This window comes from Xenopus laevis, chromosome 2S (assembly GCF_017654675.1).
Source record: "Xenopus laevis strain J_2021 chromosome 2S, Xenopus_laevis_v10.1, whole genome shotgun sequence".
Taxonomy (NCBI): Eukaryota; Metazoa; Chordata; class Amphibia; order Anura; family Pipidae; genus Xenopus; species Xenopus laevis.
In genome coordinates, this window is record NC_054374.1 from 129,890,010 (window position 1) to 129,908,299 (window position 18,290).

Genomic DNA, 18,290 nt, shown 5'->3' on the forward strand with positions numbered 1-18,290 from the left:
TTTAGGAAGAGAAAGTCTTTTCCACACCAATTCATTAGCTGGCAGTCTAGCTCAATGTACCAACAGCTAATTGTGCTTTGTGGACCTGAGCCCCATGTTAACCTTAAACCAAGCCTGTGTGTCCTGAAAACTAAGTGATTCTTAGGAACAGAAGCAGAAATCTGCAAAGTGTTGGGATATTGTGAGAAAGCTTAAAAGTGCCAGGGGGATTTCCTTCCAGGTTCCAAAAGCATTTTAGTCATAGCAGTGAAATACCAAGGGGAAAACCACCCATAAAACTCATCTGTTTTAAAATATAACAATCATAGAATTCCCTTACTACAAATATATAAAAGGATTAAAATATAATTTTAAAACGTTTAATCCTTCAATTTGAAAACCTGCTCTCCCTGAATTTTTCATGAAATCATCATGGGTGTGATTAGGGATGCACCGAATCCAGGATTCGGTTCGGGATTCGGCCTTTTTCAGCAGGATTCGGCCAAATCCTTCTGCCTGGCCGAACCGAATCCGCCTATGCAAATTAGGAGCGGGGAGGCAAATTGTGTGACCAAAGTAGAATCCATGATTTGCCTTTATTTATCAATAAAAAAAAACAGATCGGGAAAAACTGGGACTTTTTTTTTTTTTTTTTTTAAGGATTGTAGCATGGAAAAAACTTTTTCGAATTTGGCAACCTGAAAAACACGAGTTTTGGTGAATAAACCAGTGTGAAACTGGTTAAGGGGAAATCTACCATTGACTTTAACGTGAATTCGGCAGGTTTTAGATGGCATATTATCGGATTCAGACCTTTCACGGGTTTTTGGCAACAAAACAGATGCCACAAAAAAAATTGTTAATAAATAACCCCCTAGGTATAATGACAGAATGAACTTAAAATGATTTCTCTACAAGTAATCTGTACATTCAGTAATGCATTTGATTCCCAGCTAAATTGGGTCTGGAAATCGAGTGATGTGGATACAAACATGGTGCCTGCACCCCAGAAAGGTTTGCACCCTGAATCTTTGGTATTGTGAGAAGGGACAAAAAAGAGCTCTGCTGACTGTCAGTGAATTCCTTTCCAGTGAAAGGACAAGCAGCACTGGCCCTCTGCGTCAATGAAAAGGGGACAATACTAAAAAGGGATTTAATAAAACAAAGACATAGGATATGCCCTTGGCAGCTGGAGTTCTACTAAATCTGTACATTTTGACTTGAACCAAGTATTGGAAAAACTAGCCACAAGTTTCTGCCATGTACATTTCACATCCCCCCTCCCCCCATTCAGGGCTCTGTAGGTCCACACGAACGCTGTGCCCCATGTAGTTATAGTTTGTTTTGATAAAATCCTTGTTCATCGTTGTACGGGACGTCTCATTTTTTTCTTCTTCTTGGATTTTGTGTCGCTTCTGGGTGCAGTTTCAGGTTTCGATTGTCCAGATGGGGACTGAGGTCCATGTGGTGGAGACTGGGTAGCATTAAAGATGTTTCCATTGGGCATTGGACCAAGAGAGCCTTGGAATATCCGGTTGAAAAGGTTTTGCAAATCGGCAACAGAGGTGGGACAGCTTTCAGATGGAGCCCTGGGAAGAGAAGTTTCATTATTAGAAAGAGACCACATTTAACACAGCAGGAAGCATTTTTCCAATTTCACAAGTGCTTTTTTTTCCACCAAAAATTTTCAGCATCTGAGATATTGGAAACCATTCTAACCTATAGACAATAGCATCTCAAATTTGCACATGATAATTAAGCACAAAGGATGTGGGAAATGGTAAATGCACACAAATTTATAAAAAAAAACCAGAAATGTTGTTAACTATGCCGCATCAGCAGTTGAAAACCTTTTTATATTTAAATGTATATTCCCATAGTAAGAATAATTCCAAACCTTTGTCGGCCTGTGTTTGAGGGATTTCTTGAGCCAAATGAAATGTGATAAGGAACACGGTGAGTATCAGGTGAAATGACCACACGCTGGCATCCTGCCCATTCTAGAGAGGAACATAATGAAATGACTAAGTAAACAGTTCATTCATTTTAAGGTCAACCCTTAACTTAACTAGCATTATTTTAACTGCTAATATTTGACATAAAACTGTGTATTATGAACTTTAATTGTCCCATTCTTTACATATACAGGTATGGGATCCGTTTTCCGTCAACCCACTATCCAGGACGCCCCGAATTACGGAAAGGTTGTCTCCCATCGACTCCATTATATTCAAATAATTAAAATTTTTAAAAATGATTTCCTTTTTCTCTGTAATAATAAAAATTTATATAAAGGGATACTGTCATGGGAAAAAAAATCAAAATTAATCAGTTAATAGTGATGCTCCAGCAGAATTCTGCACTGAAATCCATTTCTCAAAAGAGAAAACAGATTTTTTTATATTCAGTTTTGAAATCTGACATGGGGCTAGACAATTTCCCAGCTGCCCCAAGTCATGTGAATTGTGCTCTGATAAACTTCAATCACTCTTTACTGCTGTACTGCATCACCCCCCCCCCCCATTTTCCCCCCAGCAGCCAAACAAAAGAACGATGGGAAGGTAACCAGATAACAGCTCCCTAACACAAGATAACAGCTGCCTGGTAGATCTAAGAACAACACTCAATAGTAAAAACCCACGTCTCACTGAGACACATTCAGTTACATTGAGAAAGAAAAACAGCAGCCTGCCAGAAAGCATTTCTCTCCTAAAGTGCAGGCACAAGTCACATAACTGGGGGCAGCTGGGAAATTGACAAAATGTCTAGCCCCATGTCAGATTTCAAAATTGAATATAAAAAAATCTGTTTGCTCTTTTGAGAAATGGATTTCATTGCAGAACCCTGCTGGAGTAGCAGTATTAACTGATGTGTTTTGGAAAAAAAAAAAACATGTTTTCCGATGACAAGATCCCTTCAATGTTTACATGATTTTCTAGTAGACTTAAGTTATGAAGATCTGGATTACAAAAAGATCAGTTATCCTGAAAACCCCAGGTGCCGAGCATTTTGAATAACAGGTCCCATACCTGCAATACAGAAATAATAATACCCAATACTGCTTAGACAATTAATACATTTAATTGAAGCTTCTAAGCTACTTACTTGTGCATTAAGGATAATATGTACAAATCCCTACGGTTCCTACCTGTTATGTCAAACACTTTTCCTTGCATCATGGCAAAGTATGTTATTTTCAGCCCAAGCATACTGGACTCTGCCCAAAAGTCTCCTTCTTCTGCTGAATGCATCTTTCCACACTCGGCACAGTAACGGGCATTTGCAGGGTCACGGTCCAGTTCAAACCTCCTTTAAATAGAAGACAAATTATGATTTAATGATTTAGCTTAAAGACAAGGTAGGTTTTAGATGGTTTAATCCAAGCACAGACTTAGGCTTCTAAGGCAGAAAGAAAAATAAAATATAAACCCTTCCTCTAATTCAGTGTATTTCTGACATTTTTGGTTCAAAATCCCATATAAAGTCAATCAATCAGGGTTGCTTTTATTAATAACAAGAGGAAACATCATTGTATCAGCCATTCAGCTATAGCTAAACAATCCATAGTAATTAGGTGTTCACCCTAGAATCTTGCTCTAACTACCCACCATAATCAACCTTCAAGCTTGACTTCCAGAGGTACCTAGAAGAAGAGCTAAATCTCAATCTAACCGGCCTATAGGCTGAGCCCCCTGAACCAATGTCCAGTGGTCCCCTAGGTAATCCAGCCACAAATTTTGAGTGCTTTAGCAGTGTTGGTAGCAAACCGCTTTAAATCTGCTAAGAAATCTTTCACCACTTCTGGAGTGATATCTCAGCATAGATAAACTAATCTTTTTAAACCATAGGTGTTGGCACTTCCCTTTGTACTGTCCTGATGCCCTTAGTAGCAGTAAAAATCTAAAAAAGAAAGCCAAAACAGAAATACCTACAAAAGTGTGTTTAACCGCACAACATATTCCGAGTAACAAAACCCTTTATCAAGTGTAATATAAACAATGCAAACAAGCATTTGACATCAAAACAAATTGCATTACCAAAACCCTGCCTACATATCAAATTAGAGCAAATAGCAGCAAATTTGTTTCTTTGCAGCCATATTGCAGCAGTTTTGTTTAGTATGTTTTGGTCAGCCAAAGCAGTTGTGTCAGCTTCAGCAACTGTGCTCATAACTGTATGTTCCTGATGTGGGTGGAGGAATGGTAGGCTAGGTTTAAGAAGAATAAAGGCCGAAAACACAGAAATCACAGCTTGATTTGATAGGTAAACATTGTGAAGGATTGATTTTCTTGTTCCATAGAAACCAGAGCATAAAACCCTTTAGTCTATACACTAATTGAGATGGACTGGACTTAAAGGGGCAGAAAACAATGTGGCGAGTCTACACGCTTGACTTATTTCTTTCCAGTACACCATAGGAAAAAAAACAGAATGAAAAGGCCTGTGACACATTGGACTATCCTGCTCATCTAAGGCAACTCTGGCAGTCAACAGGCCTTTCTCCAAGGTGCTACAAGCATTCATTGATTAATAAATAGACTGCTCATAGTACCCTGGGAATGTGAACATTTCCAAGAGAATGTCTCTTGACCTATGACTTACTCAGGGAATGAAGGGAAGGTTATCAAGTTGAGTCATACTGGAAGGGTTGGACAGTTGTCTTTTTTTCCCAACACAAATGATGCCCTATTCACATCATGGTATGATTAAAGATTCTGCATAGAAAAGTCTCTACAAAAAATCCTAGGATTAAGGCAGAGCTGTAAAGGCTCCAGACAGCAGTAAAAAGCAGGCCCGGGTACTAAAGTACTCAAACTGAGGGACAGTTTGTACACTATAAAGAGCCTCAACGGAATAATGTAATTCCAGGTGAATATGAAACTGTAGAGTTCTTTCATTCACATATAACCCTCTACTCGGCAACTCACTAATAAGGTGTTACAACAAGCAGCTACAAGACTTCTCAATACTAGACCAATAGAGACTGGACTGGAATGGTACAGTACATGCTGAATTTTACCTTACCAAAAAAAAAAAAAAAGTAATTAAAAGCAGCTATTATAGTTGATCAAAAGCCTAAGGGCAGACACGTGGAGATTTGGGGAGATTTAGTCGCCCGGCGACAAATCACCTCTTCTTCGGGCGACTAATCTCCCTGAACTGCCTTCCCGCCGGGTAGAATCTAAATCACCAGTGGGATGGCACTCAGTTTCCTCGTACATTTCAGGAAACTTCGGAAAACAAATCACCCTGAGTGCCATCCCTCCGGCGATTTAGATTCTAGCTGGCGGGAAGGCAGTTCGGGGAGATTAGTTGCCCGAAGAAGAGGCAATTTGTCACCTGGCTACTAATCTCCCAGAATCTTCACCTGTGTCTCTACCCTTATAGTGTGAATCAGGTGGGTGTCTCCAACTAGATACTAAACCAAACCTAAAGCAAAAAGGTGAACTAATCCTTATCTGAATCAATCCAAAAAAGTAATAATCCAATTGGAATCCTATCATTTTACTGTAGGCTCTAAGCACATGATCACATCAAATTTGCATACTTTTATCAGATGCTGCCTTAGGAACATAGGTGGAGTTAAACATACTTGTGTTTTCCTTGACACTTGCTACACATCATGCTGTTCATTGCTTCCTTCAGATCATCCTGCAGTTTGCCGAGGAACTCATTCATAGACTTGGCTAGCTCAGTTTCAGACATACGCTTCCTGGACAGAAATGAGACAAATGAAAGGAAACATTAACAATTTCACACAGAGGAAGATACCATATAGTGGGGGCAGAAGCTTAGGGTGAAATGTCCAGATAGTCAGTACCAATCAAACGTATTAGCTAATAATCAGCCTTGAATTCCAATAGGCAGATAATTCGTACCATGGAACTGCTGTAGCCCTTGTGCCATTTAAAGAAGAAAATTATTTTAATCTGCAAGCCGCACAGGGTTATCTCTACTTTAGCACCAGCTTCAATAGCCTGCAGTGAGTTTGTATATTTTTCCTGTGTCTGTGCAGTATTCTTCCTAGTACTGCACTTTCCTCCCACACATCAAAAACATACAGGCAGGTTAATGGACTCCTGATAAAATTGGCCCTACTTTGTGTGAATGTGATATAGACCTTACATTGTAAAATCCACTGGGGTAGGGACTGATGTGAAATCTCTGTAAGCACGGCAAAAGTGTCAGAATTCTATATAAATACCAGGAATTAAACTGCAATAAAGAAGCGATTAACAAGGGCATTTTAATACAAATCCAAGATTATTGGAACACGCTTCCAATCCAGCTACCTCTCCTCATTTACCTGAATAAGGAATAGGATGTAAATGGCCGACACTAGTATTTTCAAAATTTTTCAATGCTTACTTAGGATTTCCATCAAATTTCTGATGGCAGCACCATAACAGCACCAGTATAGCACATTTAACACCAGAGTAAAGGGGAAGTGGCTGCCTGCAATAAAGGTTGTTTGGCTCATCATGGTTTTCCCAGTGCATTGACAATTTAAAGGAGAACTAAACCCAAAAAATGAAAATCAATAAAACTGCCATGTTTTACATACTGAACTTATTGCACCAGCCTAAAGTTTCAGCTTCTCAATAGCAGCAATGATCCAGGACTTCTAACTTGTCACTTGTCATGTCAGTGGGCTCTGAGCAGCTGTTGAGAAGCTAAGCTTAGGGGTCGTTGCAAATTATCAAGCAGATAATAGGTTGGTCTGTAATATAAGCTGATGCTACAGGGCCGATTATTAAATTGCAGGTGCTAGTTGCACTCGTTTCTGCGCTGCCATGTAGTAATTATCTGTATTAATTACTAATCAGCCTTATATTGTGACATTTATATTCTAGGTGTATTTTGAGTGGGTCCCTAAGCTCATTAAGTGACAGCAGCACAGAGCATATGCAGTGAATTTGCAGAAAAGAAGATGGGGAGCTACTGGGGCATCTTTGGAGGCACAGATCTTTAGTGCTAAAGGACTGTGGTTGCCTGGGGCTGGTACATAAGCCCAAAACATAATGTACAACATTTCTAGCTACTTCTTTAGTTTAATTCTCCTTGTGCTTTAAATGACCTGTGTGCCATTAGCTTTAAACCACAAGAATTGGAACCAACAGCTCAAAGTGGTAGGTTATACCTGTACAATGTGCCAGCTGTGTCAGACAAGGTCATTCCTAATGTACCTTAACACTAATCACATCCAAAACCTAGAAAACTGAGAAACAGAGATGCCAAATTGGCATGTTTTCCAAAGGAACGGTATTCCTTGGTTAATGATAAACCAGTCAAATTTCTCTTCATCCTGAACACATCCTGAAAGTACATTTAGACTTATGCTTAAAGGGGAACTATCGCGAAAAAGAAAATGTAATATTAGCTTTAAGAATACTGAAATAAGAAACTTTCTAAATACAATCAATTTAAAAATTCTGAGCCGTTTCTGAAATAATAAAGTTTATCTTTACTATTCCTCTGTCAGCATCTGTTTCTCCTCATTCTGTCTTCATTAAGGAGTTGGGTGTCAGATGAATGATACAATATATCTTATGGGGGGGCTCCTTTTGCCTAGAAGATGTATTAGAGCTCACTATTAAAATCACCAGACATCATGTCTCTCTACATGCAGGATTTGTGCAAAAGGCAGTTATTTTGTTAGATTTTGTTTATACTGGAATCATTTATTTGAATGAGCTATAATACATCTGCTAGAAAAGGAAGCCCCCCCCATAAGATATATTGGATCATTCACCTGACACCCAACTCCTTAATGAAGACAGAATGAAGAGAAACAGTGAATATAAACGTGATTATTTCAGAAACTATACAGAATTTTTTATTGATTTTGTTTAGAAAGTTTCTTATTTCAGTCTATTAAATTGTAATTTTCGCGATAGTTCCCCTTTAAATAAAATGTTACCAAATGAAAGATTATAAATCTAAAACCTAAATCTTTGCACAGAGCCTTTAACCTAATGTATTAAAAACTTTCTTTTTCTCCAAACCTATATTAGCCTTACCGTCCTTTACACACTGATTTAGCTGCACCACATGGGGAAGCATTTCTGCTATAATAATAGGAAATGAAACTAGTATCCAAGCAGCTTACTTTATATAGAATTAGGTTGATTTACAGTGTTGAACAGCAGTCATTTTGAAAAAAACATTTGTTCAATTTTTTATAGTACTGTGTGTAACTTTATCCTGATCCTATAAGTCACTGGTTATTGATATACGCTACTATCTTTTGATAACATGGGGCAATACCTATATAAAGGTTTAAGAATCTGAAATAGGGGGAAGAGACAATATACTTTTTTTTGTTTTTGTTTTTTTTTGAGGGCCACATCTAGCCAACACTGCTCTAGGTGCATATTGTAAGGGAATTACAGTTAGGCCCATAAATACAGTATTTGGACAGGGACAACAGTTTTCTAATTTTGGCTCTGTACATTACCACAATGAATTTTAAATGAAACAACTCAGATGCAGTTGAATTGCAGACTTTCAGCTTTTATTCAGTGGGTTGAACAAAAAGATTTCATAATGTGATTTTTATAAGTAACACATTAAACCTCTATTTCCCCAATAGCTTGTCTGATGTCAGGATGGAAAAGCTACAAGAGCTCAATTATGAGCAATAGGCAATTTTGCACAAGTACAGAAATTGAGTGCATATGTTTTATGGTTACTGTGAGTTACTGTGTTGGTTAAAAGCTGCTCAGTTCCATAAAAAAAGGCACTGGATTCATTTCTAAACACTGAGGAACTTGCACCTGGCCAGTAACCCATGACAATAAGGCAGATGTTTGGTTTCAATGTTCCAACTGCAGCTTGCTGTGGGTTATTGCCCTGGTGTAAGATTGCCCAATGTTTATAAATGAGCCCCATAGGTAACAATATTTTAGGCGCATGCTTTAAATCATGAATTAGTTTATCATGGTGTTGATTTTGTCATCATTTACTGCAAGATTCTCACATTTCATACTCCCTGCGCTTCTCTGGGTTGCTGACAGTGTCCCAAGCGGCACGCAAAACTTTGAAAGCTTCTTCGGCACGTGGGTGATTATTCTTGTCGGGATGAACCTGATAAGTAAACAAAATTATGTGGACATGTATGAGCTGACTTTCAAATGTGCGAAGTTTAATCTAACATGGCTACCGCTTTATGTTAAACACATATATACACACTGCACTTGATATGTTTGCACACCATGGGGCAAATTCACTAAGATTCGTAGTTGCGCCAGGCGTAACTTCGCTGCACTTCGCCACACTTAGCCAGGCGTAGTTTCGCCAGCGCTGCGCAAATTCACTAAAATCCGAAGTTGCGCTCAGGGGTAGCGTAAGGTTGCGAAGTTGCGCTAGCGTAGATTCGCTAAGCGAAGCGAAGTTACGCTAGCGATGGTTAATTTGCATACGGCGCCAAGTTCAAATTTCAATGGAGGAATACGTACAATCACTACAAATGCCTGGGAAACCTTCAAAACATCAAATAAATTTTTTTTTTTGCCCTACACATGTGCCCACTGTATAGTTAAGTTGCCATGAGTTAGGAAATAAAGGGGGGAAGGAGGGGAGCCCCAAAAAAATTTTAGTTTTTTTTCAGCCTATCACCCATAATATAGAAAAAAAGCCAGCGTTTTTGGGACTTAGAAAAAATTTGAACTTTTTTTGAAGCAATCCCTATCTACTCTATTGCGCTGCGCCTGGTCTGAGGTGGCGAAGGAAGTCTAGCGTAAAAGGTAGCGTTCAGTACAATGCGCGCATTAGTGAATTTGCCTAGTTACATCCGTTGCACAAATTCGCCAGGCGTAAGGGTGCGAAGTAACACTAGCGAATTTATGCCAGCGTTCGTTAGTGAATTTGCGAAGTAACGAAAATGACCAACGCTAGCGAATTGACGCTAGCATTAGGCACTTCGGCGCATAGTGAATTTGCCCATGTCTGAAGTGAATTCCCCCCCAAAAGTAGAAAGAAGTGCACTTTAACAAAAATCAAACACTGGAAAATGCAAAAGGCAGAATAGAAAATTACAAAATCATATATTCAAACAGCTTCTTTTGAAATGCACATTTAACCTATATGCTAGAAATTTCATTGAGGAAAAACAGGCAGTTGAAATTAGAGGAATAAGAAGATTTAGCAAGCAAGAAAGCACATAATAGGTAAATGTGGGATTAAAAGTAATTTGATGACAAAGCACTTACGAGCACAGCCATCTGACGATATGCTTTTTTGAGCTCTCCTTCAGAAGCATTCATTTCCACCCCCAACACCAGAAAAGGGTTTAGGTCTTCCTCTGGAATATCCGCCATAGTTAAAAGACGTTCTACTTCCTCCCCAGGTTGGACCTTGCCCATTCTTGGAGATCCTGTTGATGCCCGTGAAGTGTCCTGGGCTTTCCTTAACTTTAAAGGCCATATACTTGAAGTCCATCGCTTGAGATTATTAAAAAATCGGCTAAAAGTTCTATTTTGGGTTATTATTTCCCAGACTGTGTGAAGTTTTAGTGAGAATCCAGATGCACGGTATTTGCTAACTATTAGTCTGTCCAGTGCTCTTTTAATGTACTGCCAACACAGACGAGCAGAGCCCACTGAAAGCATTAGAACCAGAAACAACAGGGCACAGGCCATTTTCATCATAGACAAAAGCCATAAACCACATGCTAAAGACCAGTTCCACAAATCCTTTTTCCAATGGTTTAACCACTGACCAAAAGTCCTAAGCTGAATTTTTAAAAGGTCCAGGTCACGAGCTGGCAGCCACACTTTTGTGTACAATAGCATTCCCAGTGTCTCTACATATTCCCCAATCACAAGCACGAAATTAATAAGCATATGGAAACAAGATGTTGCAAGCCACATTAAGGGCTGAGGAACCAGAGACCGTAGGTCATGTCGTCCATCTGCATAGCTTTTTTTGCGGCCAACCTTGTGCTTACCTCCAGAGTTTGAAGTCTGATGACCATCCCATCTAATATGGGTACGGCTTTTTCCTCTGCGACTTGTTTTCCTTCCCCCTGTCCCCTTTCCTAGATCCTCTTCACCTTCTATTTGCCTCTCACAGTCTGCATCTTCATCTCCTTCACCATCTAAAGGTTGCTGCTGGTAAGATGAAAAATGATGGCAGCCTCGCCCTAACGAATGATCATCAGAGTCTAAGTAGTTATCACAATTAGAATCATAGTTTTCTTTAACACATCCGCGATCAGACTGGAGAGTTGGCGAGTCAAGCTTACTGCACCCTACTGTCTCTGATACTGATTGATGCTCTGAATGTTTACCAGAATATATAATATTCTCTTCAAAAAGAAATGTTTTGCTCCCTTGTTCTCCTGCCTTGATAAAGTGGTCTGCTGTCAATTTCTTCTCATTCCCCTTTGCATTATTTATAAAACCTTGACTGGGCAAAAAGCGGTTTTGATTAAGTTTCCCTAAATCTGCATATGGCGTTCCTGTGCCATTCTGTTGTACATTAAGCTTCACGTCTTGATTAGTGAAAGGGCTATAGGCATTTTCTAACCTGAAGAACTCTTGGTCCTTATTAAAGGGTAGGACGTGGGGTGTGTCTCCATGTTTTTCCAAATCCCCTTGCATTTGTTCCTCCATACTTTCATATCCATCACAAGGATGAGATGAATTCTAGGTTATTGCATTCATTGTACCTCATCTATCCTGTATAGGAAAAACAAATTCAGAATTAATACATGGAAAAGTTTATAATTATCACTATCTTCTACAGTCATGCTTAAATATGCCCAAACAAAGTATTTTGATCTATTAATTTGGCAATAAGAAGTTTATTTAAAAAAAAAAATGTAAATCCATCAGTTATCAAGTCATTATCAAAAAAGAGGTCAGTTACATCTGTCAAAGAATCTGACAGGGTGCATTACTTATCTAGTCTGATGAAGATTACACTTTTTTATTCTGCTGGATAGCACAGAATGTAAATTTTTTTTGATCTGGCAGTTTTAAAACATTAAAACAAAAAGCTCATGGATTATTATGAATTCCATTTCACCGAAAACGGTCCAGTCTGCATAACAATTGATTAGTAATGTAACATGCAACATCAAGGTGCTTAATCCATGCAAAAGGGTGGTTTCTACATATGTTTGCCAAAAAGTCCAGAATATATTCTGGCGATTTAGAAATTGATACAGGAGACATGGGCCATTGAGCCTTAGATGCATGTTGTTGGTAATAATGCAGCCATGAATTGGCGGTCACATCAAACTCAGCCTGAACTTGGTCAGAGGTTTTAAGTATACAAGAACACTTTTAATTCTACAGTTTTATATAGAGCTATCAATTACATTTGAACTTTAGCCTATGACTTCATTCTTCTTTGTAAGTACTAAAACCATTGTGTTCTACAAAGCTGATCTACTATTTTATTTCTTAATGTGCTTTTGTTTTTTGTCCTATTCAGCTAGAACAGATGCCCCCAGTGCTACACAGCAGCTCATCTATATAAACTATAGTAGCGTTTCTGAAGCAAACATACTGTTTTTATCAGAAGAGAAACAGTATATTATATTTAAATGCATACAAAACTGCTTACTGGTTCTTTAAAACACCAGGTAAAATAGCAGATGTTTAAAAAAATTACTTAACCAATCCTTGGTTGCTTTCCATGTCAAATAAGGAGCAAAGTGAATCATATCCTGTGTTGGACCGGGTTCAACTGCAAAGTCAGCATTGATTATGTGCATAAATTATGCATAAAGTACCAGCTTATACCGAATTTCTGGAGAGTTATGAAGTGCATGCAAAAAAGACACTCAAATGGACAGCTGCATCTGGGGGTATGCAACCAAAATAAAGTAGACACATGGGTAATACAAACAATCTTATCTCTATTCTTTAGATGGTTTGTCCATATGTTAGTGCTTTATGAATACTGGTAGAGATGGGATGTTTTGTCTCCCATGATTATGTTCATGTAAAGCAGGCAATAAAATGTCCCTTGTTTTCTTTCCACTCCTGTCTAACATGAGAATCGCCATTGAGGATACATATCCGGTGCAAAGTAGCCCAAAGCACCTCGTAGGAAAGGGACACTGCACTCAAGATTAAACGCTGGCAACAACATGTCCCACCTATGATTGATTATCCTATGAAGATGCAATGCACTGGCTTGGTTCCTTAGAAGATATTCATAAGTATGTGCATAAATATAGATCATTGACAAAAACTGGTAGTAAAGGTTTTACAGATATAAAAACATGCTACTGAATTCATAGATATCTTCCTAATATAAATGAAGACAGTGCTGTACTGTACCAAATACAGTCAAGATGAGTCGTAATGCCCCCACACTCCAGCAGTGGATTGATTTAATAAATGCCACCCTTCCCCTAATCAAGCTGACCTATAATGCTCGGGGAACTAACAAATTTGGGAAAATATGGACCCCTTGGTTGGATGTCAATCCCCAGGCTTCGTTATCAGATTGCTAGACTCTGACTGCAAGTATGTGTTTGTGATGTGTCAGTCACTGTGTTCTGATATCACTTGTACCCAATCTACTCTATAACTGTCAAGTACGATGATTATTATTACTGTTTATGTTTTTTGATTTTCTTTTGTGTTTAAAATGCAAAAATAAAAAACCTTTTAAAAAAAATACAGTCAAGATTTACCAAAATGGTCAATAATCCAATTTTGTGGTTTTCAATAACTTTACATTTAAGAGCATGAAATGTCATACAAGCATGAAGTGCTTATTGTTCCTTGATTCCAGAATGATTCCTCAGGAGCTAGATAGCATGTGGGTGCAAGGGCGTTAAAATATATATGCTTGAGTGGTGTAAAAGTTACTGACACTGGATTCTGGGGTAGTGTAAATACCTTCTCTTGAATCATATCTATATGAAGTTTGCTATTTGAGCAGCACTCTCATAGCTATAGGGTAAACAGCAGGCTTGAACTGTAGAATGTAGTTTCCTTCATTAAAGAAAAAATGGATTTTGGGTTAAGAAACCCTTTAATGTGCTAGATTTACCAACAGCAAGCAACAAAGCAGTGGCTAACATGGTATAGCCACTGTTTTCTTGGAGATCAAAGGCATAAATGCATTACTAATGGGTCTAAACAACAAATACAAACCATTCTTGGGATAGTCAGTAGCTGTATGTGTTTGTTGAAAAGAAACAATTGCAAGAAAACATACAGAAAGTTTCCAAGGAGATACCAAACTTAAAAAAAAAAATGGTAATGTGTAGGTTTAACTCAACAAGAGAAATAACAGAGGTGTGGCTGGATAAAACAGAGGGACAGAGGCATAAAACACAGTAGCAATTTTAGGCATAATACATTGTTTCAGAGGACTATTAAGCAATATTTGCTACATTACACGTAACGAAAAACTGACATCCCTATATTTTGTATGTGTCAGTATCACGGATTGCGGCAGATGCAGCTGTCACACTGGATCCAAGAGGCAGTGCAAAACCACAAGAGGTTTGTTTACTTGGCGTGTCTGTGTATCAGGTGTTTGTACTGTCGCCAGGTACAGCGTGATGCCTACAGTGAGCAGCTGCTACACACCCAAACTGATACAGCACTTCTGCTTTTGTTACCTTTTGTACCTAGCATTTCCTTTATACTCAAGGTATTCCGTTACCCGTTACCCCCGATATATTTCCCTTACGGAAAACATTAATTTATGGATAAATATTTAAGTCAAATCATACCATGAAAGAAAGAAAGCGAGAGAGATGATGCCATTAATCAGATATAAGGCCATGAGCAGACTATCCAGAACGCATCCAACACTTCCATCCTGCCCATGTCCCTTGGGTGATATAAAACATTTCAGACAAGCTGCTGCTGCTGCATATACCAGCTCATATACACACCAGCCCATACACACCAGCCCATGCCCATAAACACACACACCAGCTCATACACACACACACCAGCTCATACACACACACACACACCAGCTCATACACACACACACACACCAGCTCATACACACACACACACCAGCTCATACACACACACACACACCAGCTCATACACACACACCAGCTCATACACACACACCAGCTCATACACACACACACCAGCTCATACACACACACACCAGCTCATACACACACACACACCAGCTCATACACACACACACACCAGCTCATACACACACACACACCAGCTCATACACACACACACACCAGCTCATACACACACACACACCAGCTCATACACACACACCAGCTCACACACACCAGCTCACACACACCAGCTCACACACACACCAGCCCATTCACACACACACCAGCTCATACACAGCAGCCCATACACACCAGCTCATACACACACACACATACACACCAGCTCATACACATACACACCAGCCCATACACACACACCAGCTCATACACACACACACACCAGCTCATACACACACACACACCAGCCCATACACACACACACCAGCTCATACACACACACACCAGCTCATACACACACACACCAGCCCATACACAGCAGCCCATACACAGCAGCCCATACACACACCAGCTCATACACACACACACACACACACACACACACACACACACACCAGCTCATACACATACACACCAGCCCATACACAGCAGCTCCTACACAGCAGCACATAGCAGCTTCTACTGCGTGTGGCCCTATAGATTTATAACACTACCAGTTGCCATCGGCTGAGGCAGGAGGGACAGGTAACCAGGGCGTGGTGGGTTTAAGAGGGGACCCTACTGTGCTGCACTTCCTTACCCCTGCTGCCAGCGAGCTGCAGACTTTGGAACAGAGGGCGAGGACATGCTGCCCGACAGCTCCGCTTTTTGCGGAACACTGCCGCTTTTCTTTACACAGACCGCACACTCGGATCGCTACTTCCACCTCCCACACAGCTGTTAATTGCAAGATCCTTCTCCTACAGATAATCCCGACAGCACAAATCTCATCACGCGAGATTGTAGAATCACGACTACACGTAAGCGCAGTGACGCGACACGTAACCACCTTGTGGGCGTGGCGAGCAGAAATAGCGTAACTCAGCGTTACCCAATCCGAATCTGCTAATAAGTGACTGTGTGGTTCCTTTGTAATTCGTTTTAACGCTAAACGCTGCTCTTACTTTTGTTTGAGAACAAATGAAGATTAAATGATTTTCTTTAATGATGGTTGCCTGTCATGATTTCTCTTCACTTCCCAGTATTTATTCATATATTTCCTGCTCACAGCTCCGTCGTGTGCCAGACTAAATAAAATACTTTTTTTTTATAGTTGCCAACAATACCTGTCACCAATAGAACCGCTACAATGTGACTACAAAGGAAATTGAGTTTTTGTGCAAACTAGTGAGAAAGAATACAATTGTGTGTGTAGATTTCCCCAGGAGTTATAATAAAATACATTTAATATTTTCACCTCAAGTGGTTTCTGGTTCTTAAAGTTCCACGACACTAGGGTTGGGTGAAATTAAGTCATCTTTTTAATGTTTTTTGTACTTTTGTATTTTTTTCACACAGTGGCTAATTTAGGAACAGACAATGGGTAAAATTCCCCAAAGTTGATGGTTTCCTCATACGTTCTTCTGGTCCTGACTCCAGGGCCGGATTTACATAGCGGGTGAACCTAGGCCCGCTGTCATTCGTCGCCCCTGTTTTATTTGCTCAAATTTCATCATCGGGACCAGAGCGCACAGGAAATTAAAAAAACTTTTGTATCTCCTGCTCATCCCCAGTGTTTCTGAATGTTGGTGCGCTTGGGTAGCATGCCACCCCCTAAAATCCTGGCACCCTAGGTGGCCTTGGTGGCCTCTCCACAAATCCAGTTCTCCCTGACTCCAAAGTGTAAAGGTTCCCTGTCAGTTGTGCAACAGAAAATGTTGGGACCCGAAAGCAGGGTCGGACTGGGGGCCCACCGGGGCTGCTGTCGTAGGGCCCCCTCTGGTCCCTTGCTGGGTTCCCCTACCAAGCCCCCCCCCCCCCGCTGCACATTTACGCGCTTTGTATTTGCGCAACCTGCTCACAGGAGCCATGGGCCCACCGGGCTTTTTCCTGGTGCCCCACTGGCCCAGTCCGACCTTGCCCGAAAGGGCATCCAGTGATTTATGTGAAGACTGAGACAATATTTTCACAATTTAGGGAACACATAAGGGCTAATTTAGGAGAATATAATGTGTACCACCAGTAATGTGGTACTGGCAGAGGCTCCCAGAAATTTCTCCTGGTTGCCAACAGTACCTACCACTATTAGAACCTCTTCTCACAGTTTGACCAGAAAGAAAAGAGATCTTGTGCAGCCTAGGGCCAGGTGAAATTAAATAATTTTTTTAGTTTTATGTACTGCAAGGGTTACGGTGTTTTTATGCAAACAAGAGCTAATTTAGAAGACCCGGGTGAAATTTACCAAAAATAATCTTTTACCCATTGTTGTTCTGGTTAAAACTCTGGTGCGGGCAGGTTTCGTGGAAGTTCTGCACCAAAAACTTCCAGGGCCCCAAAAGGGTTTTGCTAAAGACACAGAGAAGGTAGACCACAAAGGCTGTCTCCCACCATTACCTATAAACAGACAATAAATTATTGCGAGTTCCAGTCCAGATTTCAGATCAGATTGTGGCCTCTTGTGGACTACAACTAGACACCACGGGTGCAATTTCTACTTTTCAATACCCTTTGTTTATTCCAATACCCTTTGTTTATTGTGTATTCCACAGAATGCATATCTATTAAGGTAGCATGCAACAAAAAATTTAGGTGTGAATTTAGCTCTTACAACAACTTTTAGATTATATCTGGATAATTTTACTTACAAGTACTACACTATATTATTTGTCTGTTTTTTCCCCCTCAATGGTTTTTACCTTTGAGGTATACAACAATCCTATCTTGAAAAGTGTCTTTTAAGGATGGAGGAGAGCCTTCTTTGACTGCTGAACTGGGGAGACACCATTCGTTTTAGAGGATTAATTATCTGTATTTAAAGGGATACTGTCATGGGAAAACATGTTTTTTTCAAAACACATCAGTTAATAGTGCTGCTCCAGCAACATTCTGCACTGAAATCCATTTCTCAAAAGAGCAAACAGATTTTTTTATATTCAATTTTGAAATCTGACATGGGGCTAGACATATTGTCAGTTTCCCAGCTGCCCCAGTCATGTGACTTGTGCCATCACTTCAGATTGGAACTACTTTCTGGCAGGCTGTTATTTCTCCTACTTAAAGGGATACTGTCATGGGAAAAAAAAATTCTTGTGTTAGGGAGCTGCTACCTGGTTACCTTCCCATTTTTCTTTTGTTAGGCTGCTGG

General features: G+C 39.8%; 1 protein-coding gene across 3 annotated transcripts; it reads right to left on the bottom strand.

Annotated features, from left to right (window-relative positions):
* Positions 1-568: 568 nt before the first annotated feature.
* dnajc14.S (DnaJ heat shock protein family (Hsp40) member C14 S homeolog) lies at positions 569-15,958 on the bottom strand. 3 transcript variants are annotated; one of them, XM_041584392.1, is made up of 8 exons: positions 15,747-15,958; positions 12,606-12,675; positions 10,191-11,660; positions 8,960-9,066; positions 5,573-5,692; positions 3,128-3,288; positions 1,877-1,979; positions 569-1,568 (listed from the first exon to the last, which is right to left on the bottom strand). In XM_041584392.1, exons 3-8 carry the CDS (start codon positions 11,592-11,594, stop codon positions 1,340-1,342), a joined length of 2,124 nt encoding a protein of 707 aa, XP_041440326.1. In that variant the 5' UTR covers positions 11,595-11,660; positions 12,606-12,675; positions 15,747-15,958; the 3' UTR covers positions 569-1,339. The 3 variants fall into 3 exon arrangements, with proteins under 3 accessions (XP_041440326.1, XP_018105519.1, XP_018105520.1); XM_018250030.2 differs by lacking the exon at positions 12,606-12,675; XM_018250031.2 differs by lacking the exons at positions 12,606-12,675; positions 15,747-15,958 and adding an exon at positions 14,687-14,899.
* Between the last annotated feature and the right edge of the window lie 2,332 nt (positions 15,959-18,290).